Genomic DNA, 21,879 nt, shown 5'->3' with positions numbered 1-21,879 from the left:
TTAAGGATGGTTCTTACCTTTCTTTTGTGTATAATATTGTGGTTTGTGCTGAGGGTTTTGTGATCACTAGGCAGGTACTTTTTCTTCAGCCTCATTTCTAGCCCTTTTTGCTCTGATTGTTATTATAACTACCACTATTTTTGATACTAATAGAGCTTGAACTTGTGACTTCACACTTGCTTACCTTGCTTGCTTGACTAGCACTTTATCTCTGAGCCACACCTTCAGCCTTGCTTTTTGCTGGTTATTTTGGAGATAGAACGAAACTTTTCTGCCCAGCTTTCTGTGGTTACTTTTTGAGATAAAGTCTTGGTGTTTGTTTGTTTTGCCCTGGCTGGTTTGTCTGTACCACAGTCTTCCTATTTACTTACACTTCTAACCAATAGCAAGGATGCCCTACTCTCAACCCCTAATTTTCTGTTGAGATGGAGTCTCTCACAACTTTTTGTTGGGCCTGGAATGGAACTGTACTCTTCTCCATTAGCTTCCCATGTAGCTGGGATGACAAGGTGTGCCACCATGACCAGCTGTACTATGAGCTGTACTATGACTAGCTGTACTAGAACTGAAATATGCCTAATCTCTGCTTCCTGAGGAGCTTAGAGGATACTAGCTGGTTTTTCTTCCACATTTTTTAATGGTTGAAAATACATCAAAAGAAGAATAATACTTTGTGACATAGGAAAGTTGCACTAATATTCAAATTTGAGATTATAAAGTTTTGCTTTTTGTTAAAATAATCTGTACGTTTTTTTTCTTATTGTATTAATACCTATAGAATAACCTAGATTTGCCTCTTGACCCACAAAGTTTAAAATATTTGTCATTTGGCCTTTAAAAAAATGCTTACAAATCCTCTATTTAACAACATTTTTTTTTTTTTGTGGTGCTGGGGATTGAGCCTAAGGCCTCACACTTGGTAGGCAATCAAACTACCATTGATCTGTGCCCCCCAACCTCTGGCCATGTGCTTTGAAAAAAAGTTTAGATGGATGTAGGTACTTTACACCTTGTTTCCTCATTATTCCTTCTGGCTTCTATTTTGTTTCTCTTCTATTTTCTTGCCTTTTTGGTTGAGTGGTTTTATTTATTTATTTGTCTGTTATTTTTATGCTGGTCCTAGGGCTTGAACTCAGGGCCTGAGTACTGTCCTTGAGCTTTTGTGCTCTAGGCTAGTGCTCTACCACTTGAACCACAGCTTCACTTCTGGCTTTTTGGTGGTTAATTGGACATGAGAGTCTTAAGGACTTTCCTGCCTGAGCTAGCTTTGAACTGAGATCATCAGATCTTAGCCTCCTGAGTAGCTAGGATTACAGGCAGGAGCTTCTGATGGCTGGTTGATTGAGTACTTGTTTTTTCTTTTTGCCAGTCATGGGACTTGCAATCAGGGTCTGGATACTGTCCCTGAGCTTCTTTTGCTCAAGAGTGTGCTCTACCACTTCAGCCACATTCCCAGTCTGATTGAGTACTTTTTAATGTCCCATTTTACCTGCATTACCCATGTTCATCCTTATTTCCATTTTCATGGTGACTGCGCAAATTTGTGTTCTCCTCAATTGTATATAAGGGTTCCTTTTCCTCTTTTTATCCTCCTCACCAGTATTTATTTTTATTTGTTCTTGATGATAATCAGTCTGACTGGGTGAGATGAAATCTCACCCAGGTTGTTTTGACATTTTTCCATATATTGATTGGCTAGTTATAACTTAAAACTGTTCAGTTTATTTACCCATTTATTCATTGGCTTTTTTAAAGACAAAGTCTCACCTTGTCTTTCAGTATTTTGAACTTATTTTGTGTCTAGGCTGGACTTAAACTCATGATCATTCTTCCTTAGTTTCCTGAATGTTGGGATTATCAATGTGTGTCACAATGCTCAGTTTGATTTGTAGAATTTTATTTCTTCTTTTGGCGATTTAGTACATTGGACTCAAAAGTGAGAAAACCATGTTTCAGTGACTACAGGACATGGTAGTTCATTTTGAGATAAATTGGTGGTGAGGTTATTTTAATATATATCTAGGATTTGGACTGGGGAACTTTGATAAATGGCTATTGTGATTTACTTGTAAAAATCTTTTAAAATAGAATCCTGATACTAAGAATTTGAAGATGCTCCAAGAATGTAATTTAAGTGAGACAGCTATGCCTAATTTTGTATAGGTGTGGAGATAGATGAATATGTGTTTCAGGTAGGGACAGGGATAATGTTATACTACCATGCAAATAGATACTCTGTAATCATAAATTGGACCTCTGCTTCATGTTGTAACTAGAATTTAAGTTTATTTTCCTCTTAAATTTATTATGGGGAAGGAGTGGAATTGGGTGAAGATAACATAGAGTCATTCAATTAGAAACAACTAGAAGAAAAAATTACATTTGAACACTTAGATAGTACATAGAAGCCAGCAAGCTAGTAAAGAGGAAATTATGTACTTGGCTTTTGTTGTTATCCATATTTTAGTATTGTTTACTTGTGGTTAGGAAGCTGACTGCTTTGTACATGTGGAGCTATGGAAAAAATCTGTACCCAATGGTATCTTCACTGACTTTACTTTTGATTTCTATTATTTTCCATTAATCACACTGTCTTTAGTATAGTTTCCTTTTGTTGTAACTGAATCACTTGAATTCCATTTTTTTTGTTACATATAAGGCCTGAAGTTTTTCTTTCCTTAAAAGAAATTAGTTAAATAAAGTAATATTTGAAGAGTTTTAAAATTAAAACATGACCAACTCTGGAATTTTGAATTAAGCCTTAGTATTAACAATAGAAGAAATGAAGATACACAAAAATCTGAATTTTGTTTGAAATGTTTCATTTCTTTTTGAGCATTTGGCAAAAAATAACCTGTGTAGTTTTTTTAATTAACTTTTGAGTGTTTTTATTCTTTTTATTTTTATTTCAGAAATACCTACACCCAGACCATCTTCTCCAAGTGGGCTACCAGAAGAAGATAGTGTCTTATTTAATAAACTGACCTATTTAGGATATATGAAAGTTTCGTCCCCACGTAATGAAGTAGAAGCTTTACGGGCAATGGCAACCATGAGATCTTCCAGTCAGAACCCTTTTCCTGTTACTTTGTATGTGCCAAATGTCCCAGAAGGTTCTGTGAGGTAAATCTAATATTTTTTCTTTAGGCATATATTAAATTTTTGAGTGGTGGTGAGGGTGATATATAATAAATCAGATAGAAGAATTCATTTAGACTCTACACATATAAAGTAAACATTGTGCTTAGACTATGTTTCTAGTTACAAGAGGGTATTTGCAGAGTTAGCCTTAGGAAAGTATTAGTGGAAATAAAAATATGTTCTTGTAGCTAGTGCTGGTGGCTCATCTATGTAATCCTAGCTGTTCAAGAGGCTGAGATCTGAGGATCACAGCTTGAAGCCAGTCATGTAGGAAAGCCTATGAGACAGTTATCTCCAATAAATTACTCAGAAAAAACTGGAAGTGGTGCTGTTGCTCAAGTGGAAGAGTGCTAGCCTTGAGCAAAAGGAGCTCGGGGACAGTGCAGAAGTCCAGAGTTCAAGCCACAGGACCGGGAAAAATTAATAAAAACATTCTTGTAACTGATATTTTTCTGTTCTGAAGGAGCACAAAACTTGTAGTTAGCTTATGTAATAGTGGTTCAAAATCTAGAGAATGATAGCTAACTTAAAAGTACAAAAGTAATAGCAAGATAAATTTACAAAGTTTTGATAAAAATGTTTTGAGCTTTTCAGGAAAGTATTTTATATAAATACTACTTATATGGTAGTTCCTAATAGTGTAAAAACATATTTTAATATTATCTATTTAGAATCCATTTGCCAAACAAGGAGTTAGAGATCTTTTTTTTTTGGGGGGGGGGGTGGGGGGTCCGGTCGTGGGGCCTGAACTCTGGGCCTGAGCACTTGTCCCTCAGCTCTTCAGCTCAAGGCTAGCGCTCTACCACTTGAGTCACAGCGCTACTTCCGGCTTTTTTCTTTTTGCTTATATGGTGCTGAGGAATTGAACCCAGGGCTTCAGGCATGCAAGGCAAGCGCTCTACCACTGAGCCAACTTCCCAGCCTGAGTTTGAGATCTTGAAGGGGTCTTCAATGCTTAGATCAGTCCAAGGCACATAGAATGTGTACAAGGATACTCAGAGAATTATTTGTTTCTAAATTTCAGAAACTCCTTTCAACTCCTATTCTGTTGTTGTGTCTATCCTTGGACCATATGAATTTAGTAAGATGAAAGGGGTCTCAAATAATAATAATAGGGATAAATAAATTCATAGATACTGCTCTGGAAATAGACTTTCCACAAATGTGGGAATGATCTGTGCTATTCTATACTGACATTCCTTTGAGCAGAGTAAGACTTGACTTTAGGGTTGAGTGACAATGCATTTTGCCAATTTTGCTCCAGTTATTTTGAGTCAGAGTTGGATCTTAAATTCAATAATAAAGAAATTGACAACAGAAGATAAAATGTGTGTTTTTTAACATTTTCAACAATATGAAAATAATTTGCTTTCTAGATTTCTTTGTACTTATGCTTGTGATTTTTTAAAAAAAGATACTTTTGTTTATATGTCATATATTAGCATAGTAAAGCTATTTGTCTTTGATAATATTTTACCATTTTTTTGCCACTGTTCTTCAGAATTATAAATCAATCAAACAATTTGGAGATAGCATCTTTTCCAATCTATAAGGTGTTATTCTGCGCACGTGGGCATGATGGAACAACGGAGAGCAATTGCTTTGCATTTACAGAGAGTTCCCATGGTTCAGAAGAATTTCAGATACATATTTTTTCCTGTGAAATTAAAGAAGCAGTAAGTATAATATCGTGTAGCAATTTTCTCTAGAGATGGATTAGGGTAATCTTGAATTCTTCTGTTCTCTGTCATATGAATACATTATATAAACCTGAAAAGTGTTTCTAAAGACAGTTAATATTTGTAATGGCATAGATCTTAATATGGAAGGCTAAATCTGATATGCCTATGCATTAAAATATTTTAGGTAGGGCATACGTAAAGTTTTTCAGATATAGTAGAAAAACACTACCAAATGAACTGTTCTCCCTGACTATGATAGTAATAATTGCTTATGGTCAGAAAGGATGAATATTGTCATACCTCATATACTTTTACTCAAGTAGATTAGTCCATGTGGTTTTAGGAAAGTGCCTGTAAAAATACTGTTTCTTTCATGCACTTGATAGTTGCATATTGGTTTCACTTAGATATTTCACCAATATTATTTCACAGATCTTTGTGGTTTTCACATGTGTTTACTGGTTATCACTTGGAGACTGGATTTTGCTTGGAAAACTTGCCTAATTAAAAATATAAATACGCCTATAGAACAGGGCTGTTGATTTGTAGTCCTTTGAAGATGACAGTAAGTTTTTAGCAATTATTAATGTGGTTTATTTTTATGTTGAAGAAATAGTTTCAACAGAATAGAATCAAGTAGGTATTAAATACATGAGTAATATCCTTACTTTCTGTATTCATTGAATTTTTCCCAAGTATAAAAATAAGTTGTACTATTAGAAGTTTAAAGTGGTGCTGTGGCTCAAGCGGTAGAGCACTCGCCTTGAGCTGAAGAGCACAAGGACAACGCCCAAGCCCAGAGTTCAAGCCCCACGACAAAAAAGAAAACAAAAAAAACCCAAACAACTTATTAATAGAAGTTTAGTACTTCAAACACTTGACCAAAGGCATTAATAAGTTAGTTTAGATGGGCAAGATTTCATGTATGTTTGCTTTTAAAAATATAAGTTGTCCCTAAAAAATGCTAGAAGCAATGTTTATTTTTAAATTTTCATTGAAATGTGAATAAACCGTTGTATTAGAAGGAGTCTTGAAAGTTTACTTTTGTTTATAAAATGAGAATTCTTAAAAATGTAGATCTCTATGAGCCTGATACCAGGTATGATTCAAGCATAATGGATGTGTCAGTGATTTTATCCTGGTGTCTAGTTTGTTTAATGCTAAAGTGAACATCTATAGGCACACAATTGAAATTGTAGCCATAGGAATTCTATGCCAGGATTCATATTTGTGTGAAAAGTTCATCTTATTTTTAAGGAAGGCTTTAATCTAAACACTTTTATCCCAGCACTTAGATTTCTTTGTATATACTGATTTATTAAAAAAAGGTGTGATAGATAGGACAGTAAATAAGTATTAAGTGTGCTGCTATTGTGCCTGGTACATAGTAGGAATGGATCTAAGTATGTTGAAAGAGGTTTGTGTGTATTATGAATGAGGGGGGCTTTTTCTGGTCCATGCAAACTCTACTACAGAGGTGGGGAAGCAGATTAGAGTCCTGGCATTTCATGTTGGCAGCCATCATTTAACACACCTATATGGTTACTGGATTATTGGAGCCCAACAGCAAGGAAATGAACTTTGAAGAACTGAAGAACCTGCTTCTTGAAGAGAGAAACTGCTTTAGAATGAAATCCAAAGGGACCTTGCTACAAGCATTTTCTATAAATGTAACGGTATGAAATTTTCTTTTTGGGATCATAGAATCTACTTGTTGCTTTAGCCCTGTTGTTTTGGATATAGTTTGGAATAGTATTATATTTCTGGAGAGCATATTTGGTACATTCTAGATTGTGAGAAAGTAGTTTCCACATATATAATTTGTTTCTAATACATTATTTGAAAGTATTCTGTTGTGGGGCACTGGTGGTGAGATACATAGAAGAAATTAGTGAAAGTGGCCATCAGACATCATTTCTCAATGAAGAGTAACCAGTATCAGTAGAGAGTTTATACTAGACATTGGATTAAACAGTTGCATGAGAGTCACACATCTCATGGCATGAGTAGTATTTATATATAAAAATGACCTTATGTTTCTCTTTGTTTAGAGCACTCCCACTTTATGCCCATTGTCCAGCCATATTACTGATACCTTTCTAGTTATTCTCAAATGTATTTTTTCTGGTTTGAGTGATAATCTATGGGGTTACCTTTAGTTTTTCCTGAGGTTAAGAGAATTGATTATTGAACTAGGTTTCAAATGGAAGTTTTCATTGCTGAAGAGCTACATAGCCCTTTTTATCAGAAACAACTTTCTTATTACAAACTACAAGTGTCTATTTTTGTGCACACTTATATTTTATAAATGTATTTGTCAGCTATATATTTTACATTCCAGCTACATTGTGGTTTACTTGGACCTTTTAGAGAAGCTGTCAACCTTCCTCTATCTTCATTCAAGATATAATTATACTTGTAATTAGTCTGAAGTAACTCTGGTTATCTGATTTCCGGCAGTTCCTTTCTTGTAGTAAAGAGACAGCTGTAGTCCTTAGTATTTGAAGCACAAGCAGCTGGCACTGATAGTTAAGGAACTAAATGATAAACATTCTTATCACTTAGGAACATACTGTGTAGTAATGCCACTAATTTTATTGTTTTCCTCTTTTTTTCTTTTTTTTTTTTTAAACAGAATCCATGGATGATATCTGAAGAATTTTTTCCATTATAGGCAAGAAGATGCTTTGTCAAGTTGGAGTAACAACATTACTGCTACTACCAGCTATCACTGTGATATTCCTATTTCACTCTTAAAACCCTTCAAGCAGAAGGCACCAACTATTGTAGAAAGAGAGGCCCATTGAGGGTAATGGCTCTCTGTGACGCAAGGATTAGGGCTTTCCATTGTAGCCTCAGGACACATTTGACTCATTACCTTGGTTATTATTCTATAGGATCTTGTTGGATTGGGGTGCTCTCTCTCTCTCTCTCTCTCTCTCTCTCTCTCTCTCTCTCTCTCTCTCTCTCTCTCTCTGTCCCTGTCTCTCTCTGTCTCTCTCTCTGTCTCTCTCCTCTCTCTCTCCTCTCTCTCTCTCTCTCTCTGTCTTTTACATCAGCTTTAGTCTCAGAGCCAACCTGTGTGAGTTAACAAACTCCCACAGTGCCAACTGTTGTAGGAATCATATTCCTTCTCACATGTACCACAATCCCATACTCAGCAATGAGTTCTGGATTGGAAAAAAGGACTTACTATTTGCACCTGTCTGTCAGGCTTTGTTACGAATTAAACAAAGACACACACATACACAAGTGCTCTGGACTGGGTTTCTAATGTGTGACAAGAGTTGGACTATCCAATGAGAAGTAAATCTTAATGTCAGTGACCTTTGTAGAAAGAGTGATGTGGCAGGCTTCTGCTGAAGTATTGCAAGACAAAACAAAATATCGAATCAGTGGAAAAAAAGGCCAGAGATGAAACACTGTTTGTTATATATTTACAGATATATCACACAAACTTTAAAAAGATACTTTAAAGAGGCTTAATTGATTCTATAATTTTAATTCTATAAGCTAAAATAACAGTTCTTCCAAGAAGACCTTGATGTTTTAAAAGTAATTATCAATACAAGGAACTCTCAGTTTTGTATTTTACAAGCTTGTTATTTTCCCCCCTCTGGTTGTTACATTCATTTTGAAGTATTTGATAATAAATGTCAGTGGTTTTATTTTTGCTGTGTAGCCCAAACTAGCCTTGAACTTAGGATCATTCCACTTCAATATCCTGAGGTCAAGATAGCATATGCCATCATTCCTGACAAGATTGTGTGTGTGTGTGTGTGTGTGTGTGTGTGTGTGTGTGTGTGTGTGTGTGTGTGTGTGTGTGTGTGTGTGTGTGTGTGTGTGTGTGTGTGTGTGTGTGTGTGTGTGTGTGTGTGTGTGTGTGTGTGAATATGAATACTAGGACTTGAATTCAGGCTCTCACACTCTAGATCAGTTTGCTTGAACATAGCTGGTACTTTACTAGTTAAGGCATGCCTCCAGCCTTCCTTTTTGCTGCTTAATTGGTAAATGGAGTCTTGAGGTATTTTCTGCCCAAGCTGCCTTTAAATTATGATCCTCCATGTCTCAGACTCTCCTGAGTAGCTAGGATTAGAAGAATGAGCCAACAGCTCCTAGCTGAACATTTTTTTTTGTGAGGGAGAACTGATGGTGAGTTTGAATTCAGAGCCTCCTGGTAGCTCCCAATGACCCACATCTCCACCAGTAAGATCTAATTTTTGGGGGAGCTTGGGTGCTCTCTTTGAGCTTCTTTTACTCAAGGCTAGTGCTCTATCCCTTGAGCCACAGCTCCAGTTCTGCTTTTTGCTGGTTAATTGGAGATAAGAGTCTGTCTGGGCTGGCTTTGAACAGAGATCCTCAAATCTCAGCCTCCTGAGTAGCTAAGATCTTAATTCTTAATGCAGCATTGTTTTTTTTTTTTTTTTTTGGCTTGCCAATATGCTATTATATAAAAGAAAATCTTTTTTTTTTTTTTTGGGTCCGGTCGTGGGGCCTTGAACTCTGGGCCTGGGCGCTGTCCCTGAGCTCTTCAGCTCAAGGCTAGCGCTCTACCACTTGAGCCACAGCTCCACTTCCGGCTTTTTCTTTTTGCTTACGTGGTGCTGAGGAATCGAACCCAGGGCCTTGAGCATGCAAGGCAAGCGCTCTACCACTGAGCCACCTTCCCAGCCCCTAAAAGAAAATCTTTTTTAGCATGCAAAAATATTTCTAAAATTGAGATGGTATTTTAGCTAAACACCTTATTTTAGAAGGTAAATAGGAAGTTTGCTTGTTAGTATTTTCTTGAAGCTGATTTTTATAAGATTTAATGAGTAATGTATTTGAGAAAGATTTAGCACATGCTACTCCCTCCTTCCTTCCCTTATTCCTCTCTTCTTTCTTTAATATTGAGGATTGAAAATCGGGTGTCACACATAGTAGGCAAGCTACCACTTGACCCAAACTGCTAGTCCTTTTTTTTTTTCCCCTTCTAATTCCAGTCCTGGTGCTTGAACTCAGGGCTTGAGCACTATCCCTGAGCTGTCACTGAGCTTTTGTTCAAGGTTTGCATTTTACCACTTGCTCCATAGATCTACTTCTGGCCATTTGATGTTTGATTGAAGATAAGAGTTTACTGTGGACTTTCCTGCCTGGGCTGCCTTCAAACATGAATCCTCTCCTGCTGAGTAGCTAGGATTATAGCATGATAGGCTATTTGGCTGTATGGCTTGTGCCACCAGCACCTGGCTAATTCTTTTGTTTTTAAGATAGAGCCTGGTCCCTGGGTGCTGGTGGCTCACGACTGTCATTCTAACTACTCAGGAGGCTGAGATCTGAGGATTGCTGATGGTAGCAAAGCTGTGAGAGTGAGACTTTTATCTCCAAGTAACTACCAAAAAGTTGGAAGTGGAGCTGTAGCTTAGGTGGTAGCGTTCTAGCCTTGAGTACAAAAGCTAGTGACAGTACTCAGGCCCAGTGTGCAAGCCCCAAACACTGACACAGATGAAAACAAGAAAGATACTTGCCAACTTTTGCCCAGGCTGACTTTGAACTCACGATCTTCCTGCCTACTGAGTAGCTGGCTTATAGGTATTTACCATCATATCTACTAGCACATGCCTATTTTCATAGAATGGTTTTTCCACATTTATTTCTTCTTGATAATATGATGTTTCTGAAAGAGAAGATGATCATAAACCAATGTTATTAGAAAGGATTTATTGTGGAAAAGCCAGCTCTATTTATTTTAAATAAATACCTTTGTTATTTAATAACATTACTTGAACTTTCACCATGTGATATACTTGGAGAATTTGGAAGATACTGAAATAAAGAAGAAAATAAAAGGTGATTGAAGTTGTATTACAGTTAAGGTTTTGGTATATTTCTCTTTCACATATTTATATGTGTTTCCTTCCCACCTTTTTATAAACAACAGCGGCAAATGCATCCAGATACACAATTTTGTGTTTGTTAGTATTCCTATAGGTTCTGTTTTCTGGGGAAAAGAATTGTACTACTGTCAATAAACCTTTCCCTCTGCAAAGAAAGTGCTGTTGTTTAGATTTTTTGCCTCTATGTATTTTAATATGATATGTTTTGAAGTATTTGACATCATATGTATTTTAAATTTTCTTTGTGTAGTTGATTATCCAATTGGTTTCAAGAATCATAGACATCTATAGTCATTTTTCTGAAATTTACCTTGCCATTCCTTGTATTGTAATTTCAGCCTATTCTTACACTATAGAATTTAAAAATGATTTTTAATCTCTTTTGTGGAAATAGCAACTTGCTAAACATATGATATGTAGTTGGATGGCTGTTGTGAACTGCAGTACACTGTTGGATATTGTTTTCAGAAAGAGAGAAGGGTACAGGCTGATTTTTAAATTTTTTTTCAATAATACTATTCTGGTTCAACCTCACAAACAACCTTTCAAGAAGAAATTCCTAAAGCCTTGACATCTTTTTAGAATTTGTTAAATTCTTTTACTTTCTTTGGTGTGGCCTTCTGGTGTTGTAATTGTGCTGTGTATGTCTTCTCTTTTTTTTTTTTTTGGTCCGGTCATGGGGCCTGAACTCTGGGCCTGGGCACTGTCCCTCAGCTCTTCAGCTCAAGGCTAGCACTCTACCACTTGAGCCACAGCGCCACTTCTGGCTTTTTTCTTTTTGCTCATGTGGTGCTTAGGAATCGAACCCAGGGCCTCAGGCATGCAAGGCAAGCGCTCTACCACTGAGCCACCTTCCCAGCCCATCTCTTCTCTTCTCTTCTCTCCTCTCCTCTCCTCTCCTCTCCTCTCCTCTCCTCTCCTCTCCTCTCTCCTCCCCTCCTCTCCTCTCCTCTCCCCTCCTCTCCTCTCCTCTCCCCTCCTCTCCTCTCCTCTCCTCTCCCCTCACCTCCCCTCCCCTCCCCTCCCCTCCTCTCCTCTCCCCTCCCCTCCCCTCCCCTCCCCTCCCCTCCCCTCCCCTCCCCCCTCCCCCCCTCCCCTCCCCTCCCCTCCCCTCCCCTCCCCTCTCCTCTCCTCTCCTCTTCTCTTCTCTCTCTCTCTCTCTCTCTTTTTTTTTTTTTCTGCTGGTCCTGGGGTTTAAATTCTCATCTTTTGTGCTCTAGGCTAACATTCTACATCTTAAGCCACGCTCCACTTCCAGTTGTTTTGGTAGTTAATTGAAGATACACGTTTCATAGACTTTTCTTCTGGGCTGGCTTCTAACTATGATCCTCAGATCTTGGCCTCCTGAGTAGCTAGGATTGCCAGCATGAGCCATTGGTGCCCACTTTTGCTGTTATTTCTTACACAAAGAAATTGAAAGGATTAGAAAAGAGATGGGGAATAAGAATAAATATGGTTTGACTCTATTTGCGCCTATTAATTTATACCAAACTATGTCAAGGTACTCATTCACTTATATGGAAAAATAAGGAAGTTGACTATATAATTATTTTATTTTAAAACATTTTATTTTGGGTGGGAAGTAGGACATGGCCAAATGACTAAAAGTAAATCCTTATTTACTATTTTTTGGATGAAATATTCAATGGCATATTTATAGCATGTTCTTCAATTCTGTTTTCTTCCTAACACGTTCTTCCTACCACTTAACATTGGGCTTCATCTAAAACCTTTTCAGCTTATGGAAAATATTTCTGCTTTTGACTTTACTAATGATTTCTTATCTACTCACAACACATTTAGGTTATATTTGTTGAATATAGGTCTCACATTCTTTTCTGTAATCTCTTGCACCTAAGTAATACTTTGTACACAGAAGGTACTCAAAAACTTACCAAATGAGTGACTTTATGTATGTCTTAAATGCATATTAATATAAATCCTTTGTTGCTTTTTGTTTTTGCTTTGTTAGATTATAATGGGGGTAACAGTAAAATATTTTTATATTTTTATATATGTTGTGATATAAATATGGTGCCACTACTAAAGTTGGAACTTGAATTAGTCTGATAGGAACATTTCTATAAGATTGTTCAAAATGTTAAAAAGAAAACTAGTAATCAGTTACTTTAACAAAGCATTAATCTGTCATTGGAAATGCTGTCTAGTTTAGGCTTATCTCTTAATGGATGAAAGCGTGGCTGTGTAAGATAGAGAATTACTTATTTTCAATGTGATAGTCTATGTGTACACAGGAAAATGTTTATATCAGAATGTATGAATAAAACAAAAATAGTAACATAAAATCCCCATACTTGAGTAGATTCTACTCTCACTACCTTTGGTGATGCTAGGACCTCTTGCATGCTAGGAAAGCATGCTACCACAGAGCTGCATCCCCAGCCCCACAAATTCTATTATTTAAGGCAGTTTTATTTCATGCAAGTTTTAAAACATGTGTTCCCAGATTAATAAAATACATCCAATGATATTTTGATTCAAAAGTGAAAGATTTGTTAATATTCAGTTCTCAGAGAAATCTCTTTACTGTACTTCCCTATATGAAATAAGGAAAATAGGACCTTTATTTACCCTTTTGTTTCACCATTAATTTCATTATTTAAGTCTTGGCTAGGCCAAGAAATTTGGGGTCTTTGTGCTTCAAGCTCACAACTGAATTGCCACTTTAGGGGAAATGTATGAATCATATGTATGTATATATGTGTATATATGTGTGTGTGTGCAAACATTAATATTTGGGATGTAAATTCTGTATTTATATTTAGAATCTAAGTTCCATTTCTGTGTTCTATATAGTAACACTAGATTGATCCAATACTAATAAACTAGACTGAGCATTTCACTATTCATTGTGAGAATATTTTAGTACTTTGTGTCACTACAACATTGATGAAAAACGCTTGAATGTCTTTAAACCATGTTATTGTCATATATGTTTATTACTAAAATTAGAATTTGTTTTTATTCTGTAGCTCAATATGTAGCCCTCTAGAATTGAGGGAATTAAAAAGAGAAATTGAAGATGAGCTAAACTCTGATTTATGAGTACTCATTGGGAAGATGTAGATGTTAGCCTCATTTTAGTAGTCCTCTTAGGACCCATTCATTACAATACTTTACAGTATAATTGTTATTATAATTTTGATGTCGGTACTGGGACTTGAATTCTGGCCTGAGGCATTTTCCTGTAGCCTTTTCACTAAAGACGTGTTCTATCACTTAAGCAACAACTCCACTTTGAGCATTTTGGTGGTTAATAAGAGTCTCATAGACTTTCCTGTCCTGTCTGGCTTCAAACTGGGATCCTAAGATCCCAGCCTCCTAAGTAGCTAGAATTATATGTGTGAGCCACCAGCGTCCAGCAACACAGTATATTTGGAAGCCTAGTATATATTCATGTGCCTTCTTTTGTGAACTTAAAATTAGTTCATCTTTATTATCATGTTTAAATGCTGGAGTTGAAAGAAACAAATATCTGAAAGATCACTTTTTAAGTTAAATATTTTCTAGTAATGCTGTAGTTCCTCAATATGAACTCGCTTAAACACATATAGTCTAGGCATATATGTATACATACTTTGATTGTGCTTGAGTTTTTATAACTCCTTGAGAGGAGTTCATCGATAGCCGGAAACTGAATAACCTCACAGAGCAGCTCCTTACAAAGCCTTCAATCAAGAGTTTTGATTTATCACCACTTTACTAATTTTCAAGACATATTCCAAATACTGCTTAGGCCTACTTTATAAGGTTATCATGGAAAATCAACTGGAGTAACATTATAGAAATGCAACTTGTAGATAAAAGGCTGTGCATTATTGACTGATGGCAGTAAATAACATGTACAATCTCTAAGGAAAGGCTAACCCATTCAGTCTATGGAACCATAGAGATCCCGGCTGTCTATATTGGGGAGAAAGTATTACGACTAAAATATTCTTTGCTCTAGAGAGTAAATTTTTCCTGACAACTTATATTTATATAAATATATTTATATTCTAAATCTAAGTAGTGTCTTTCAAGGAAATCTTGTTTTTTTTTCATTAGATACTAGCTGAGATCCTTTTCAAAGAAAAATTTGTACATTAGTGAAAGGATCCCCTTGGTACTATTGTTTTCCTGATCATGCCTTCTCATGCCCCCCCCCCCCCCCTCAGTCCTAGGGCTTTTACTCAGTGCCTAGGTACTATACTGGAGCCTCTTTATGCTCAAGGCTAGCATTCTATCACTTGAGCCACAGTGCCACTTCTGGCTTTTTCTGAATAGTATTGGAGATGAGTCTTTTAGAGACTTTTCTGCCCAGACTGGCTTCAAACCATGATCCTCAGCTCTGTCTCCTGAGTAGCTAGGATTACAGACATGAGCCACCAGCACCCACTGTCTCATGCATTTTTGTGATGGGAGAGTTCAGTCATGGTTATTGTCTGTCTGGACTGGACCTCAACACACTTGTTTCCCTTGATTCTCAGGATGCCTAGATCATACTTGCAGCTTCTAAATGTTAGTTCTCTTCTGAATTCTAGTGTTTATACTAATGTTATCTACTTTTGTACTACAAGTATGTGTTTAAAAACAAACATCATACTTGAGCATCATTTCTGTGAAATCATGTCCTATTACTAATTTCCCCCAAGTAAAAAATTCTATGAAATTGAATTACCTTTTGAGGAATACTTTAGCATTACTTTCTTTCTTGAGCTTCACACTGACTTTAGTTTTTAGGTATAATAACACAGGGTTAGGGTGGTCTACATTTATCATACTCAGTTGTATACCTACTCTTCTTTAATGCATAAGTGATGAAAATTTTATTATGTAATAGTTAAACAATAAATGCTTATACTATATATACTGTAATGAAAGTTAAAGACTCAAATTAGGAGAGAAGGATATCAAAATGCAGTTAAAATCTATGTCTAATAATATTCCTACTTTTTTTTTTTAGGTAAGCAGAATTTTATATAGTTTCTGTACAGCCTTCAAACGTTCTTCTAGACAAGTGTCTGATGCTAAAGACTCGATTATTCCAACCCCTGACAGTGATGTGTTTACCTTCAGTGTTTCTTTGGAGGTAAAAGAAGATGATGGAAAAGGAAATTTTAGGTGAGGTTATTTGAAAAGAATTTTGTACCTAAAATATAATATGACTAACACAGTTTCTTGAAGTATTGAGATAAAGCTTTCAATGTAAATAAATGTTTGACTGGTGATTGATTGTTACACTGTTATCATGATTTTCAGGTATTTAAATTGCTCTCAGTGATTAAAATATATTGTTATATAACATTTAGTAAAATGGTAAAAGTATAATAGATGTAATCTTGCCAGCCATAGAGAATCACTTAACATTTTGTCCCCTTTATTTCTAACAGGGTTTTTTTGTTCACTTTATAAATACATTTTCTTTTAATTTTATGACTTATTTTTATTAATATATTCTTTCCCCTTAATTCCATTATATTAATTTCCATTTTCTTTATAGTGATATCTATTAATAAGTTCTTTTTTCTTGGTTTTCTAGAATTTGAACTCAGGGCCTTAAACTTGCATGGCACTTTAACCATACCTCCAATTCTTTTTGCTTTAGTAAAATTTTCTTAATTAAAATAATTGTTTAGGCCAGGCACTGGTTGATCATGCTTATAATCCTAGGGACTCAGGATGCTGAGATCCCAGGATTGCAGTTTAAAGCTAGCCTGGGCAGGAAAGTCTGTGAGACTCTTGTTTCCAATTGACCAGTAAAAAGATGGAAGTAGAGCTGTGGTTCAAGTAATAAAGTACCAGCTAAAGGACAGTGCCTAGGCCTTGAGTTTCAGCCCCAGTTCTGGCACCAAAAATACCTGTTTAAAATATTTTTCTTTAGTTCAATGAGATAAGTGAAACTTAGCCAAATTTTCGAAGTTCTTTTTCATTAGTGGAGTATAGGGTTAAAATGATGATGATGATGATGGTGATAGTAATGGTATTGGGACATGATATAAAAGTGGGACTATTTGGGAGGAGATCAGTGAGAAAAGCATAGTGGAACCCACCAAACACTTTTTGAAAAAGGGAGAGGGAGAGAAGTAGAATAGGAATATGGTTGGAGGAATTTACCCTTTGTGCATGTATAGAAATATCACAATGAATCTCCCTCATTACATATAAACATTAACTCAAAAATAAGGAAGTGTATTTTTTCTCTAGTTCAAAAACAATGAATAGGAAACATACTATTCAGTGATCATTTATATGCCTTAGTTGTGTCTTTAATTTTAACAAAAATTGCTGGGCAGGTTGTTTTTTTGGCTTTGTTTTTGGTGTGAGTACTAGGGCTTGAATTTTGAACTCAGACCTGGATACTGTTCCCTAATGTTTTTGTTCAAGCCTAATGCTCTGCCACTTGAGCTATAGCTTTACTGCTGACTTTTTGCTGGTTCATTGGAAGTAAGAGTTTTTTTTAGGGGGGGTCCAGTCGTGGGGCCTGAACTCTGGGCCTGGGCGCTGTCCCTCAGCTCTTCAGCTCAAGGCTAGTGCTCTACCACTTGAGCCACAGCACCACTTCTGGCTTTTTTTCTTTTTGCTTATGTGGTGCTGAGGAATTGAACCCAGGGCCTCAGGCATGCAAGGCAAGCGCTCTACCACTGAGCCACCTTCCCAGCCCGGAAGTAAGAGTTTTATTGACTTTCCTGTCTGGGCTTGCTTGAAATCATGAGATCTCAGCCTCCTGAGTAGCTATGATTATATACATGAGCCAGCAGCACCTGGCACTGTGTAGGTGTTTTATCTTTATTTTTACAGATAAAGAAATGGTGTGTGGGCAAACAAGTTGCTTAGTGTTTTTCTTTCCTGATAAGATACTTTTCTTTAGTTCAATGAGATAAGTGAAACATCTCATTGGGCCTACCGGCTGTAAGAATCGGGAATTCTTCCTAAGAAGCCTTGAAAGCAGTGAAATGCTTTTATGTTGTCATGGATCACAACCTCATTTTGAGTGTGCCCGCAGAGGTCATTTGACTAAACACAACTTATTTACACGCTAATATTTCCAGTCACCGTCAATAGCAATGGATGGACATAGGTCGCGTCCAAAAAAACGGAAGTCTGGTTCTCATATCTTTAACCAGTGCCATAAGTAGAGGTTCAAATTATGTTTGTTGTTTTAATTAATATTTTGTTTTAGGAATAGTTTGTTTGGCTTTGGCTAGATTTTGACTAACTTTATGTGATCTGTATCTTTATCCATTGTTTATTTGGATGTATCAGAGTCATCTCAAATTTTACGTGTCTGAAAGTAAGTTGTTCTTACTGTGTTTGCCTTGGGTTTCACTTTGTTTTGGGTGCTTCTGGTTACACCAATAGCTAAATCAGAAATGTGATTGTCTTAAAAAATTAAATATGTAATATATTAAAATTAGTTAAAATTTGATATTAACTGAAATAGTCATATTTTAGATCTTTATTTTAATCTTGGTTAGGAAATAAAATGTAAGGCTCCTATAAATCCAACTCAAAAGTAAGTAGAAGTTATATTGCTTACTATAAATAGTTTGCTACTTGTGGGAAGATGAGTTCAGTACATCTCAAGAGTGCTGTTGTTTACATACTTTGTTGTATTCGAATCCTGGATCATGTTATTATTTTATTGTATTACTGTATTGGTAATTCTTGTTCTTTTTAATGTTTCAGTCCAGTGCCTAAGGATAGAGATAAATTTTATTTCAAGTTAAAGCAAGGAATAGAGAAGAAAGTTGTGATTACAGTGCAGCAACTTTCTAACAAAGAACTAGCCATTGAAAGGTAAGTAGCTCATTCCCAAACCTTACCAAAAACTTGTATTGACATTGTTTTTGTGTTTCAGAAGGCATATTGTGACTCTCAGCACTATTACTGCGTCCTTTCATTGTACTTCAATTTTTTTCACCTAAAATGCTGTAGTTGGTTAAATAAACTACTTAGACACAGTTAATTCACTGAAAATCTAAGTTGATGGGAGAAATTACATGGTCTTGTCATCCAGAGTTAAAAATCTCAAAAAAACGAGCCACATGGCTTTGTGAGTTTTTTTCTATAGCTATGGATTTACAAGTTCTGATGCTGACAGGTGGGTTGAAGGTCCTCCCCAAGAAAGCACTGGAAATGTATTCTACTTTCCTCTGAACTTCAGACTGTTCTTTTTACTGAATAAAGTTTCAGTGGATTATTGTTGAAGTTCTTCCCCTTTAAACTAACCTCTCTTCTGGCAGCTACCTACTGAGCCACTAAAAAGAGGCATTTTAGGATTGTGCATAGAAGAGTGCAGGGGTTTCTGATCCCCAGAGCAGTAGCTCAGACAATGTGGCTATCTTTAATGTGGATTCCGGTTACAGCATTGAGAAGAGTATATCCAGTCTTGTCTGTTTAGAATGTGCTGAATTCTTAATGTTTTTTGAAGTTTCCTATCTGTTAGTCTACCAAGCCACAGAACCCTAGTATTGAAGTAGACGCTGTCAAATAATCCCCAGTATTTTTCGATTTCATCTGATCACTTAACTCTCTACTGTTACACTCCAGAGCTTTTTTTTTTTTTTTACACATCATGCAGTTATAGTCTGTTGTTTTGTTTAATCTTACAGATAAAAACAAAGCACGAGGTGCTGTTTTTTTCTCATTGTTTGGTACTAAGTCTCATGCTTTTTTAGTTTACTTGCTTGGTTGGCACTTTACTACTTGGGCCATACCTCCAGCCCAGCTTTTTTAATTGGCAAAATAAAGTTTACTTCTGCAGAAGGATATGCTACTAACAAGAAGTCAAGTAAGCAAGCTTGCTGGGTAAGCAGAGCACTCAGGTTTTATCTTTAACATATTACTGTCCTTTGTTATGATTGTTCAGAACTTTTGTTCACAATCGTGTATGATTGGTTAGTTTGAGAGGGGCTAACAGTTTTAGCTGAGCAATCAACCAAAACCAGGACACTTGGCCAAAACTTTTCAGCAAAAAAATTCTTACCCAGCTGGTACTTTACCATTCGAGTCATGTCTTCAGCTCCTAGAAAGACAATTCTTTTAAAAAATATAATTTTGTTATTACTAAGACTATATATGGAGGGAGGTTATCATTTCATAAGCCAGGTAATGAGTACATTTTTTGGCAGTGTCACTTTCCTTTGCTTGCCCCCAGTTTTCCCCTCCCATTCCTGCCCACAGGTTACATAGGTCATTTTCTGCATAGTGTATGCTAAATAGCGTTCACCCTCCCTCCCTCCATTTCTGTGTCTCCCTTTCCCCCCAAAGAAAAAAAACCCAAAGCAAAAACAAACATCCTACCACCATCACCAACAATAACAAAACAACAAAAACAATAGTTGTCTTAAAAAACATTTTTAGTTTAAAATAATTACAGACTCACAGGAACTTGGAATTGTACCAAGAGGTTCTACATACACTTCCTCCAGCTTTCCCCATTGGCAACATCATATGTAACTAAAGTGCATTACTCACACTTTGGAAATCAACATTGGTATAATCTGCAAATCTGTTAGAGCTTTTATTGAATCTTTGTAAGTAGTAGTACTTTTGCATATTGTGGTAGTAGTTCATTGCTTTAAGAAATTTATATTTGTAACCTGGATGCTGAGTAATTATAAAAGATAGATGTATTTCAGGAAGTGGTGTTGTAGCTCAAGTAAGTGGTAGAGCGTTAGCCTTGAGCTGAAGAGCTGAGGGATAGTACTCAGGCCCAGAGTTCAAGCCCCACGACCAACCAAAAAAAGTGAAAAAAATTCCTAAAAAAGAGAGCTATTTCAGCAATATTCTGCATATCATGTATATCTGTATATCAATATTCTGTGTATCAGTTATCATTGCTTCTTGACTACAAATCTACTTACCGCTGACTTTACTTTTCTTTCAAAGCAGTATTCAGTTGTGACACTAGAGGGAGCTGGAGGGACACTGCAGAAAGGAGAGAATTCTCTTTCTGGTTCCTGTGTGCTCTCTTGTTCTTTTGCCACAAGGTCTGGGGCCATCCAGTGATGCTGCATTCTACCTTTGCACGCAGTTCCTCTGCAAGCTCAGAGTTTTGGTTCTGGTTCTGTGAGTCTCACTTGTAGCCCTCCCAACATAGATATGTTGCACCATAGGCTTCTTTCTGTCTTGTTAGTGAGCTGGTTCGTGGGAGCCCCGATTGCCTTTGCTTATGTGCTTGCCAAACTGGGCTTCCTGTGCCTTAACTTTGACTGGACATTCCAGCAAATGTCCACAGCTACAGTCAGGCGGGTCCCTATAGGGAGATCTGAGTGCCAGCTCTAGAAAATAGATTCTCACTCCCACCCTTCCTATGCTTGCTCTTCCTTGGGATACTTTTTTTTTTTCTTAATAGTTATTCTCCCATTATAGTTAATTCTTCATAGTAAACTTTCTTTGTTCAAATTATTTTATGTTCTTTTTCCTGATTGACGTAACTATGACAGTATCTAATTGAATTAGTATCTAAGGATATTAACCAGTCATTATTTTTCTGGGATTACAGTTACCTGGAAGGAAATTCCATGAGACTCATATTTAATTAACCCCAAAAAGCTGGAAGTGGAGCTGTGGTTCAAGTGGTTCAAGTACTAGGCTTGAACACAAAAGCTTAGAGATAGGACCAAGACCCTGAGTTCAAGCCCTAGGACTGGTACACTCACAAAAAAATACCTCTAAATGTAATTATTTTGCTAGTATGTGTTGCTTAGTTTGTCCTTATGATGGCAGCATAGATATAGATCCTCCCCCCCCCCCCCCCCGCCCCGCCGTCACACACACACTTTTAAAAGTTTTTGGATTGTTTGAAAGAAGGAAGAAGACCTGAATTTTGTTTTGTTTTGTTTTGTTTTGTTTTTGGTCAGTCATGGGGCTTGAACTCTGGGTCTGGGTGTTGGCCCTCAGCTCTTCAGCTCAAGGTGAGCACTCTACCACTTGAGCCACAGCGCCACTTCCTAAAATATTGTTTTTATGTAGTACTTCAGGGCAACTAATTAACAAAAGTTCAAAAAATCTTTCTTATAAATGAAATCTTATGCTTTATGCTGATTTTTCTGTTATCAGCATAGTTTACAAAGTTTAATAATTTTTTCCCCCTTTTTTGGTGGTATTGGGACGACTTCAGAGTGTCACCCTTGAAGGAAGTGTTCTGTCATTTGGATCCCCAGCCTTTTTGC

The 21,879-nt window shown here is 36.6% G+C and overlaps 1 protein-coding gene, 1 long non-coding RNA gene and 1 other non-coding gene across 6 annotated transcripts in view; 1 reads left to right on the top strand and 2 right to left on the bottom strand.

The window, feature by feature from the left end:
• Positions 1-21,879, top strand: part of Rabgap1l (RAB GTPase activating protein 1 like) — a 460,833-nt gene that overhangs the window by 42,617 nt on the left and 396,337 nt on the right. For all 4 annotated transcript variants that reach the window (XM_070034430.1, XM_070034428.1, XM_070034429.1 and 1 more), the window contains 4 exons: positions 2,913-3,123; positions 4,643-4,817; positions 15,666-15,823; positions 18,389-18,499. In XM_070034430.1, the coding sequence (XP_069890531.1) occupies positions 2,913-3,123; positions 4,643-4,817; positions 15,666-15,823; positions 18,389-18,499 (655 nt within the window). The remainder of the gene's footprint in view (positions 1-2,912; positions 3,124-4,642; positions 4,818-15,665; positions 15,824-18,388; positions 18,500-21,879) is intronic.
• The window catches only part of LOC138835832 (uncharacterized), a 34,933-nt gene that overhangs the window by 8,001 nt on the left and 5,053 nt on the right, over positions 1-21,879 (bottom strand). The window contains exons 2-4 of the long non-coding RNA XR_011374733.1: positions 18,240-18,396; positions 10,331-10,479; positions 4,619-4,798 (exon numbers count right to left, since the gene is read on the bottom strand). This is a non-coding gene — a long non-coding RNA (uncharacterized lncRNA). The remainder of the gene's footprint in view (positions 1-4,618; positions 4,799-10,330; positions 10,480-18,239; positions 18,397-21,879) is intronic.
• Positions 7,947-8,074, bottom strand: LOC138835884 (small nucleolar RNA SNORA40). Its single transcript, XR_011374771.1, has one exon. It is a non-coding gene; the product is annotated as a small nucleolar RNA SNORA40 (small nucleolar RNA).

The sequence above is a fragment of the Dipodomys merriami genome, unplaced genomic scaffold (genome assembly GCF_024711535.1).
Source record: "Dipodomys merriami isolate MVZ:Mamm:240054 unplaced genomic scaffold, mDipMer1.0.p SCAF_24, whole genome shotgun sequence".
NCBI classification, from domain to species: Eukaryota; Metazoa; Chordata; class Mammalia; order Rodentia; family Heteromyidae; genus Dipodomys; species Dipodomys merriami.
The sequence above is the reverse complement of the archived record's forward strand: the minus strand, read 5'-3'. Positions and strand labels throughout refer to the sequence as shown.